At 44.6% G+C, this 10,395-nt stretch overlaps 1 protein-coding gene across 2 annotated transcripts in view; it reads right to left on the bottom strand.

Moving 5' to 3' along the window:
• The window catches only part of LOC137522539 (calcium-activated chloride channel regulator 1-like), a 58,215-nt gene extending 54,321 nt beyond the window's left edge, over positions 1–3,894 (bottom strand). For both annotated transcript variants that reach the window (XM_068242624.1, XM_068242623.1), the window contains exons 1-2: positions 3,731–3,894; positions 435–575 (exon numbers count right to left, since the gene is read on the bottom strand). In XM_068242624.1, coding sequence (XP_068098725.1) covers positions 435–575; positions 3,731–3,889 — 300 coding nt within the window. In that variant the 5' untranslated portion in view covers positions 3,890–3,894. The remainder of the gene's footprint in view (positions 1–434; positions 576–3,730) is intronic.
• Between the last annotated feature and the right edge of the window lie 6,501 nt (positions 3,895–10,395).

Raw genomic sequence — 10,395 nt, forward strand, 5'->3', positions numbered from 1 at the left:
GACAAACAAACCCACAGAGGTTTTCAATCATTTGATGAACATCTGCAACAGCTTTTCAATCTCTGTCAGCCATGTTGAGCAACCATGTACGTATGTGTATTAATCAGATGGTTAAAGTGGTAACCGGACCACAAATCTACAGCTTGTACATGTGAATCCCAGGGTATGACCCTTAAAGCACATAAGAATTTCTCACTCTACATGTAAAGCAAGTACAGAAACTTCCAGGGCAAATTACAAGGACATATATTCAAAGCCAGTGTCCAGTGGTTATGCTTTGTTACTGATCCAAACATGTTTTTGTTCTGCAAAACTAATCACACCCTACAACAGATTTTCATGTTCACGAATTCCCCTCAAATACTACAAGTCACAATTGCATGCCATTCGCAAAGAGGACTTGTCACCTCTTTGCAGATAGACATCAGACCTACCTTGTCATATGTTTCGGTTGCTGGCTTTGAGTAATTACTTCCTGAAATCCAAGTGGATGGGATCAAGATTTTAACGCTTTTCATGAAAAGTCTTTTTCGGGTGGCTTGAAATAAATAACTTGATGCTTCTTTGACCATATTCTAAAAAGGAGAAAAAGCGTTGCTTAATGTAGCCAAATAATTAGGGGTGTTATTATAAATTGTGAGAAGTGAGAAGCATACACTGGCAGGCATATTCATTTCCTTTCAAACAATACCAGCTGCCTGGCAGTCATGGTGGTCTCTTTGGCTGTAGTAGTTTCTGAATCACAGACCTGAAAAAAGCATGGATCTAATCTAGTCATACTTCAGTCAGAGCACCTGATCTGCATGCTTTTTCAGGGTCTTTGGCTAAATGCATTAGATGATCTAATAGATGATCTACAGAACAACAGAGCCGGGCCTGGCCGAGACATAGGCTGGCAAGGCTACAGCCTCGGGGCGCTGGTTAGTGAGCTCATTAATGGGCACAGCCGGATCGCATTTATCATTAGCTGTCTCTGCCCGGCGCCCGCTATTTACCACTAATTCAGTTCAATGTGTTGCCATGGTGTCGATAACGCCGGCGCCACCCCCTGCTCTCTCCATCTGCCGCCGGGCATGTTGCAATGTTTGTAAGCGTGCAGCTCACGTAAGCCTATGCTTACTGTGGCTGACGCTTCCTGGTGGCTCTCGCACGAGTCCCGCCCACCCCTTCTCTTTACGCTGGCTGGCTGTGGCTGGTGTTTGTCGTGAACCCGCCCACCCACCTTCTTCTCACTAACGTCCCTCGCAGGCGTCTTCTGGCTGGGCTGGCTGTACTTAGTCGGGACTGGTCTGAGTTGGCACCCACGGCCATTAAAGTGAAGTTACATATTTACAGTGAGTAGTAGCAGTTTATCCTGATTCTTGACAGTGTGTCAGTGACTGCCTGGTTGGTTGGCTAAGTTCTGCCTGCAAGCAGCATAGTGTCTGTCACATGTGTATATAGGTGCAGAATGAGTATGTTTGTGGATATAGTATATCATTCATTCTGCACCTATAAACACACATGGCAGATTATTATGCTGCCTGCCTTTCATTTAAAGTTTGATTAAAAAATGAGTTTAACTTACCTGGAGATTCTTGCCGTCCCCTGGAGTCCTCCTGTATTTTATTTTACAGCAATGTCAGGGGTACTTTAAGTCACCCTTTAAAGAGGCCCTGAACTGCTCTTGCACAGGACAGAAGGAAAACATTGAGAACTGCACCCTGTATATATTTAGAGAGTCTGTGTAATTCTGTGTAATATAAATATAAAACGTGTGTAATATAAAAAATTGTTGGTGTCACTTGTTTACAGTTAATTTATATAAATCCGTTTCCTGAGGAAAAATACTGTTTTATTTGTGCATAATTTATTGTTACTTTAAAGGGGGGCACACTGGGGGGGCGCACTTGGGCAGCTCAGCCTCTGTTGGTGGTGGACCTTGTACCGGCCCTGCAGAACAGCCAGTAAATCTGAATTGTTTGAAGAAAATAAACAGTTACATTGTTAGTTTGGTTGAAAAAAAAAAAGGACATCTACCCATAAAGGAAATAAAAAAAAAAATCACTGTCCTGAACCAGCACATGTCCTGTTGATTCAGGGGAAGGCAAAAACATTTACAGGCTTGGGCCAATTAGCCTTAAAAGGGAAAAATGTTGATCTTAGTAGCCTGTCCTAGTAGGAAGCCATTATACCCGAACACAGGGAATCCAGCGCAGGAGACTTGGGCACAGGCAGCCACCATAGTCCGTAATAGGAATTAAGGCTATAGCAGCACACGGGGAGTAACTAATGCACCATCAGAAGACAGAGCTGAAGTTACTTTTAAAACACAATAATTCAGCAATTGCTGGAAGCAAATTATTTCATTCCCTACCATCCATGGTGGCCTGGAGGGGGAATAGTATTTAACACGGCCAGGAACTTGTCCAGCAGCAGGATCAGCCATATACCGGCTGTATCTTGCGACCAAGTCTCCCAAGCCGGTTCCTCTCGTACGCGTCCAAAAGACCTATCCTAACTGGTGAATGGTAAAAACAAAAGGAAAATAATTGGATCTAGTACTGACCCTTGCAGGACCCCATTTGTTGACAGTTTCCCATTTTGAGTATATTCCATTTACCACCACTCTTTTCCTTCTGTCGCTTAACCAGTTCTCTATCTACATACACACATTTTCTGCTAATCCCTCTATCCTCTGCTTCTGCACAGAGGTGCTGAGCTTTGCACCAGACCTATTTGAGTTTTATGCTCCGTTTCTATTGTCTGATGAAGAGGGAGATGCCCGCGAAACGTGTTCCACTTTCTGGAGTATATGAATATTTTGTTGTTTTGAATATACACAACACTCGTGTGTGTCTGCTTGGAGGAGGTAAGTCCACCTCTGCCTCCTCTCATTTTAAACATTTTGAATATTTTATCCTTTTGGTGCCTCTGTCTGCTTATACAGTTCCTGAGTCCACCCTTGGTGGAGGGGTGTTGCCCCTTATTTCCTATGTACAGAAAGCAACTTCTTAATCCTGAGTGGGGACAGATCTACTCTCCTCACCTGCTGATATAGTGGTTACCTGGACGGTCACCAATGTTTGTGAGTATAAATAGATACTTACTTGTCATATCCACATACCAGTACATACTACACTATATTGGACTCTCTGTGTCTCTATTCTGTGTTCACTCGCAGGCTATTACCTTTTTCACTGTAGTTACATATTCTGTATTTTGTACTGTATGTTGGTGTATAGTACAATTCTCTGTATTGTTTGTTTCTTACTTTGTACAGTGCCAATAGGTTGACATTTTATAAATCAATAATTATACTTACATAAGACTAGAGAAGCCTCTGGATTCTAAAAATGCTTCCCACGCCATCCTACAGTCCCCTGTCACCAAGCACAGCCCCCCCCCCCCCCACACACACATTACCGACAAGTGCTTGTCGGTGGAAGCCTTGAGGCAACGATCCTCTCCCTGTACAAGAGCGGCCATACTACACCTGCGCAGTAATCCAGAACCATGCCGTGCTCCCTTGAGTACAGCATGACCGCAATAGTACCAGAAGAGGAGCACGGCTGAGATATTAAGCTGAGTCCCGGGCAGAGCAAGTGGACACCGTGGGAAGCCTTTATAAGATCCAGAGACTTCCTTCTCAGATAACTATTCACTTTTTCCCGTTTCACACATCAGGTTCTCTTTTAAGATTCTCACAAATAAGAAAAGAAGGTTCTTCCCTTTTAGCTATTTGTCCTACCTGGATGCTTTCAATAATTCTGGCATCTTCCTTCACATCTGGATCAATCGCAATCACTATATCTTCGTATCCACCATTGTTTAACCACACCAGAGATCCCCTGGCTGTGCACAGAACAGCAGAGATTACAAGGAGTATAAATGCATTGCTAAGAGTCATTGTACACCATGCTGTGTAGAAGGACCAAGTGAACTGCTCTGATGCTTCGTAAGTTTCTTATCACATGAACTTTGTGATGTTGCTTCATAAAGAATGTAATACACCCTCTATGTGACAACGCAAATCAATTACAGGTTAAAAAAATAGGATTGCAAAGAGGAAATGACTGTAAAAATGCTCATCATTATGGATTACTCTACAAAGATTTACAGCTCTGTCTGTGACGTCTAAGCAGGGACTGAAATCTTGTGACATTGTGCTGACTTATGTAGCAAGCAGGATAGATAAAGTATAGCCTTTGAGTGAGTGACACCTACTGTAATAGCTAAAAAATATATTTTTTTTAAAGGAAATGAACGATTATTTTGGTTCAGGCAGGTGACCTCCATAAAAATTATCTTTCATAGGATCCTTTACTGCTGCCAAACTGTTCCCATATAATCACCCCATCTACTTTTTTTTAAAACAGCTCCATACTTCGATAAATTCCTTTGTTTGGGAAAACAAGAAAATCAGATTGAAATTAAATTTTTTTCTCTTCCCAAAGATCAAGGTGGAGCTGGGCTCCTGGACCTCAAGATATTCTTCTTCTCTTCACTTGTTGAAGATCATGGATTGAGCAGGGAATTTACCAAACAAGGACTAGATGAGACGGGAACAATTGTTTGTTGGGGTCCTCCTTTCTGGGTTGTCCGGGAAAATTTATAATTTTAGCCAGTTAATAAAAATCTTACCCATGCTTTGGTCCAAGTGATAATAAAATATTGGACCACCCACATTCCACCCCTCCACCTGTGCAAGTGAAGCCACCATGTCGCCATTTCCCTCCAAAAACTGTAATCAACAGGAGGTCATCCTCCCCTCCATAACAAGTGCAGACACCATGTTACTTTTACCATCCATTCTCCAAGCAAGTATTGCATTGGTGGCTGGTGGTGGAGTATATTACCTCCTGCAGCCATGGGTTTATATGGACCTTCTCTTCATAGCAGACACCTTTTCATTATGTATCTGAGACATGAATAATTGATGTAGGGATCCAATGGCCTCACCTTGTTTTAAGATGATTTTATAACTGTTTATTGCAGCCTATCAATAAAGTGTTGAACGGTCAGTATCGTGTTTGATGCATTAATTAGGACATGATTGGGGAATCTTTCTCTTTAGTCTATATATAGTGTTGAGAGCGAGTTTGTGACCCATTCCCCTCTTACATATATATATATATCATATTTTGGTTGATAATAACAGGGATAATATTACAATCATGTCTATGTGTTCCTAACTGATCATAAAGCAGCACCCCAATTGCAGATGCAACATTCAGTTCATGACGTTATTTGTATATATCAATGCTCCTATTATCATAGGTCAAACAGTCGCTGGGATGACAGTCCACTATGTTGATTATGATCCAGAAAATTCCTACAGCACTCCAATCGCAGATGCTGTAGCACGATTTCAAGGGGAACTGAAGAGAGAGGTATATGGAGGATGTCATGTTTATTTCCTTTTAATCAATACCAGTTGCCTAGCAGCCCTGCTGGTCTATTTCTCTGCAGTAGTATCTGATTAAAACCAGAAACAAGCATGCAGCTAGTCTTGTCAGATCAGACTTATAAGTCTGAACCACTGAAACACCTGATCTGCTGCATGCTTGTTCAGGGGCTATGGCTAATAGTATTAGAGGCAGAGGATCAGCAGGGCTGCCAGGCAACTGGTATTGTCTAAAAGGAAATAAACATGACAGCCTCCATATACCTCTCTCTTCAGTTCCCCTTTCAATTGTACAATGATCTGGATATGCACAGTTCTTGTATGTGAAAACTCCAATAAACTGTGATCCAACAGGCAGAGATGGTTCCCCAATCGCAGATGCTGTAACATACAGTCTCTTCATAATGATTCAGTATAGAGTATAGTCCAGTGGATAATAAATACTTTCCAGTCACAGATGATGTAGCACAGACAATATTGTACATACATTTTAAAATGTCCGAATATTGTATACTTTTAGATACTGTAGGTCCATTTGCAGTTTCAATACAACACTGTGGGACTTTCAAAGAGCATCAATCGCTGACCCCAGATAGATCTCAAATTAGAAACTGGTGACAGAAACTGGTGATAGAGGTATACAATTCAAAAGACAGATTCAAACAGTGCATAAATTGTAAAGATCAACCACAAAAACATGGTTCAGGGGTTGTATATTCATTCATCCAACCATAAAATAAGCAGGTGTGGAGCAGAGTGGTGTCAGGATACCAATGGGGTCCACCGGTTTCGCCAGATATAATCAGTATCATCAGGACACAGCATCTGTGTAATATCAGAGTTTCTCTGCAAAACAAAGCTTGCAGTAATTTACTATGACAAACAACTATATCTCATAATGACACATTTTGTAATATTTTACTATCACACGATTGGTTCGCACGATGGCCAGGGGCCCCGGACCTCTCTCACTGGCCGGGGCCCCAAGGCCAATGCGCGATACCTGGAGGGGAGTGCAGGTGGGCCTGGACCTCTCACACCCAGGCTCTGGACCTCTCACATCCAGAAAACCCACCAACACTGCCTCCATACTTAATGCTATGTGTGTCGAATATTTTACTATCCTCATATTATTTTATTTTGCAGTTAGCATCAGTTAATAAAACACAAATTGTTTATATTAAACAAAAAATACAACAGCAGTCTTGACAATGGTCACAACTAGGGATGATCAATCAGATGCAAATATTTCCGAGTTCATGCAGATTTATGTAAATTGTTATACCAATTTATGCAGCTTGCACATGGACCAATCAATTTAAACCTGGGTGGGACTTGGTCCATTTTCAAGCAGCATAAGTTTGTATAAATCTGCATGAACTCAGAAATATTTGCATCTGATTGATCATCCTATTCACAACGCCAATGCAGTCCCTCCTTAGGTGCCTCTGTAGACATGCTGAATTTTGCTATCCTAAGCCTATTCTCTCTGTACAGGTTATTGCTGCATCAGAAAGAATAACATGCATAACATAGCAATACATCTAGTAGATCCAGCACCTCAAAGCTGGGACATAGACATTTTAGTACTCAACATAGTTAATTATTTGCATATTGTATGCTATTACATCTTTGTCTTTTTGTTCTTTATTAAGGTAGTAAAGTATAAAATTATTGCAAAATATCCCTTTCAAAGATAAAATGTAAATAAACTGTCTTGAATAACTGAACATGGATGAGGTAACTGGCAATTAAAACCAGATCAGAATGCTTGAGTGTTCTTTTTTCCCACATCTGATGTCCTTTCCCTGGTTGCACTGAATTTAGAGAGTGGATGGTTGGCAGAAATAACAGCTATCCAGATAAGAATTAAATGCTATTCAAACTAAGTGAAGAGCCTATTCAAACACAAATACAAAGTTATTCAAATTAAATTCAGGCAGGACTTTAGACAAACCCAAAGTCTGTTCTCCACCTGATCTATACTAAGACAGTAATATTTGCTTCCATGTACAACACTGGAATATTTATCCCACTCTCCCATGGTAATTTGGATGTCCTCTAGTCTTCTCTCCTGCCTCTCATCCTTCGCAGTTGCATACTAAGCAAAAGGGCTGGATTTCCATCTCAGGAGCCTGTAGGTACAGGCATTTTGGTGCCATAAACTCTGCCTCTCAACACAGGCCACATCCTCAATTATTAGGTAACTCCTTTAGAATAGGAAGCAGATGTGCCCTCTCCCCAGTACAGAACACCATATGTGCCCCCTAGTATTAGCTAGGCCCAAAGTTTAGGTAGAAGTTGCCCCATCAAATACAGATAGCCAGACAGATGTGCCCCCAGTAGTACATAGCTCTCCCCAGTGTAGATAGCAGATGTGCCCCCAGTATTAAGTAGACTCTCTCCTCCTCAGTATAGGTAGCCAGATGTCCCATACCGCAATATTAAGTAGCTCCCTCCCAAATAGATAGCACATATGACCCTTTGTTAGGTACCCTCTTTCCCCGAAATTAAGACATCCCCTGAAAGTAAGCCCTAGTAGGAATTTTAAGCATACTTGAAATATAAGCCCTACCCTGAAAGTAAGCCCTAGCGGCAGTAAGGGGGAAAAATATAGAAACTTGTGTTATTACTGGAGCCCATAGTAGACACGGGACACTAGAGGACAGGGGATAGAGGATGAAACAGGTACAGAGAGGGGATACCAGGGGACACTAAAGGTACAAGGGGAACACAGGGTCACACAAGAGGTGGATCCAGCAGAGGAAGAGGTGGCACAGTGAGGAAGGCAGGAGGATGCACAGCACAGGAACTTATGTGTACATAGAAATATAAGACATCACCTGAAAATAAGCCCTAGCACATCTTTTGGTGCAAAAATTAATATAAGACACTGTCTTGTTTTCAGGGAAAGACGGTAGTCCCCCCTTCCCATAGATGGCCAGATGTGCCCCTAGCTTGGTGGCTGTATTGAGTACAATACCCCACCAAGTTTAGGTAGATAGGGTTTTCAAAAGAAAGTGTGCTATCTCCCGCCTCCCCTTCTCCCCCTGACGCAGACGCGGTATAGCATACATGTGGCCCCACGTCACCAACTCAGCATTTCAGCGATGGGATCTCAAGGCACACATCCTGTGTCCCATCTATGACTACAGTGGCATCTTATGTGACTCGCCAGCATGTAATGGCAGGGCACAAGACACCGCTGTAGCCATAGATACAGGATGCTGGACATACAGCTGGAGATCTGGATCCATTTGCTGGAACACTAATAATAGTGCGGAGAGCCGGCGAGTGGCGTGGGGCAAGCCTGCTCCTGTAACTGCAGTGTGGCAGCTGAGCATTTATCAGCTTCTGGCGGCAGGGCAGCTCCTCCGCACTCCTCTTTGCGGTACAAGTGGCATACACATACATGTATGTCACATGCAGTGGAGAATGGCATGGTGCTGTACATCATGTACAGGGAAGAGGAATGCGGGGGACCTGTCCACCATCAAAAGCCAGTAATGTGTAGCTCTGCTGCTGCGCTGCATTTATACAGTGGTGGGTCTGCCCCACGTCACATTCCCGTCTCTCAGGGTTTTTATTATTAGTGCCCCCCACACGTAACAGAGGTTATTACTGGTGGGGCCGGGGCCCAGCTGACAGATCTCTGCAGGGGATGAAGGGGACCACTTCATGTATTTACATCCCCATGTGGGACTATGGATGTGGTAGAGATTGGAGTGTGAGCTCCTATAAAGGAGCGCTGTAAAAACAGTGCAGGAGATTTGGGCGCAGCTGGTGCCACCACAGGCCGTAATAGGAATCACGGAGAAAGCAGGACTTAGTGAATTATTTGGGCATCGTCAGAGGATGCAGCTCGAATCACTGCAAAAACACTGTACAAAAACACTGTAATCCGGCCACCAGAACTAGCCGATTTACCTTTTTCCCCTGCCATCCATGGCGGCCTGGAGGGGGAATAGTAATTAACGCCGACAGGACTTGTGCAGGAGCAGGGTGCATTTATCGCCTTTACCCTGTGTCTCCTGGCGGCTGTGTAATCGGTACTACCTATAAAGACAGCAACATCATATCCAGGGCCGGCCTTTGCTATGAGCGACCTGTGCGGTCGCTCAGGGCGCCATGCTCTCAAGGGCGCATGCGCCCTGTCGCCCCTTGCCGCCCCGCTGTCTCCCCGTGTCCTCTCCGTTTATATTTAGAGCAGGACTACAAGAAAATGGCCGCCGATGTCCACAAATGCAGACAAACGGCGGCCATTTTCTTGTAGCCTGCTCTAACTACAGATGGAGCGGAGGCAGGGAGAGAAGAGTGACGTCGGCGCTGGAGCTGGATGTCAGGTGAGTAGGTCTCTGCCCGGCCCGCTGCCACATTAAGGGGGGAGGGAAGGGGGGCATACTGGGGCAAGCTACCTACACTGGGGGCAAGCTACCTACGCTAGGGGCATACTGGGGCAAGCTACTACGGTGGGGTCAAGCTACCTACGGTGGGGGCATACTGGGGCAAGCTACTACGGTGGGGTCAAGCTACCTACGGTGGGGGCATACTGGGGCAAGCTACCTACGCTGGGGGCAAGCTACCCATGCTGGGGGAATACTGGGGCAAGCTACCTACGCTGGGGGCATACTGGGGCAAGCTACCTAAGCTGGGGGCATACTGGGGTAAGCTACCTACGCTGGGGGCAAGCTACCCACGCTGGGGGCATACTGGGGCAAGCTACCTACACTGGGGGCATACTGGGGCAAGCTACCTACGCTGGGGGCATACTGGGGCAAGCTACCTACGCTGGGGGCAAGCTACCCACGCTGGGGGCATACTGGGGCAAGCTACCTACGCTGGGGGCATACTGGGGCAAGCTACCTACGCTGGGGGCATACTGGGGCAAGCTACCTATGCTGGGGGCATACTGGGCAAGCTACCTACGCTGGGGGCATACTGGGGCAAGCTACCAACGCTGGGGGCAAGCTACCTACGCTGCTGGGGGCAAACTACCTACGCTGCTGGGG

This window comes from Hyperolius riggenbachi, chromosome 6 (assembly GCF_040937935.1).
Source record: "Hyperolius riggenbachi isolate aHypRig1 chromosome 6, aHypRig1.pri, whole genome shotgun sequence".
In the NCBI taxonomy this organism is placed as follows: domain Eukaryota; kingdom Metazoa; phylum Chordata; class Amphibia; order Anura; family Hyperoliidae; genus Hyperolius; species Hyperolius riggenbachi.